This window comes from Antrostomus carolinensis, unplaced genomic scaffold (genome assembly GCF_000700745.2).
Source record: "Antrostomus carolinensis isolate BGI_N321 unplaced genomic scaffold, ASM70074v2 scaffold27339, whole genome shotgun sequence".
NCBI lineage: Eukaryota > Metazoa > Chordata > Aves > Caprimulgiformes > Caprimulgidae > Antrostomus > Antrostomus carolinensis.
Window position 1 is genome coordinate 1 of NW_010336812.1, and position 951 is coordinate 951.

At 61.5% G+C, this 951-nt stretch overlaps 1 protein-coding gene across 1 annotated transcript; it reads right to left on the bottom strand.

Moving 5' to 3' along the window:
• Positions 1-10: 10 nt before the first annotated feature.
• Positions 11-772, bottom strand: CUNH2orf42 (chromosome unknown C2orf42 homolog; the record flags this gene model as incomplete). The annotated part of the gene is given in 2 exon segments (XM_010175000.2): positions 11-386; positions 389-772. Coding segments are annotated over 2 exon segments (760 nt in total), but the record flags the coding sequence as incomplete, so codon positions are not given.
• Positions 773-951: the final 179 nt, after the last annotated feature.

Here is a 951-nt window from a genome sequence, read left to right on the forward strand (position 1 = left end):
TGAACGCAGCGCGTCGGCGTCGCTTCCTCCTCCTCCTCCTCCTCGGCCAGGACACCTCTGCTGGGCTTCAGGGCTTGGCAGGAGCAGGAGAAGCGATGCTCAGGGGGTGTTTTGGCGCTGGCTCGCTGGGCGAAGGAGGCGTGCCGGTAACCCAGGCGGTGCTTAGGGCTGGCCGGGCATTTCACCACCAGGACGGTCTTGGTGACGCGCTGAACCAGTGGCCCCGTGGGCTCGGTGGCCAGTTGCCAGATGGTTTGTTTGGTGTCAGGAGAAGCCTGCATGGCGTGGAGCACTGAGCTTTTTAAAGTGAGCGGGGTGGCTTCAGTTTGACAACCCAAAGCCAGTTTGATGTGCTGGCAGCGATTCTCCACCGCGCCCTGAGCGGCTGAAAAACCTGAGCGGCTGCTCTGAGGCAGGAGGGGACGGAGCAGCGGCCGGAGCTGAGCTGAGTGAGGATGGTCCCATCTGCCGTTGGGATGGTCGTCTCTGAAACCCCCAGCTCCACAAAACACCGGTAATCAGGTCCCCTCTCCCTTTGTCTCACCGAATACACCTGTAAATCGGAGCCGGTGATGAGTTTGACGGCGTCGAGGCCGGGCTGCCGGCGTGTGCCATGGCGGAAAACCGTGCCGCAGGTTTTGTTCTTGCAGCTCAAACCCCGGGTGCCGTTGTAGGTGCCGCAGCGGGGACATTTCCTGATGCCACGGAGAGTGGCCTTGCCCAGGTCAGAGAGGAAAGAAGGGACTTTGCTCCTCACAGATGCTGAATCCATCCTCAGAGGAACCTGGAAGGGTAAAAAGTGAGGTGGGGGTGAGTTAATGGGAGGGGACAGGATGAGGGGGGCACCCCTGGGTGTGGCTGTCCCCACTCCCTGGCAGAGGAAGGGGACGCTGGCTGCCCGGTCCTGGTGTGACAGGCACCACAGAGTCACAGCATGTCAGGGATTGGAAG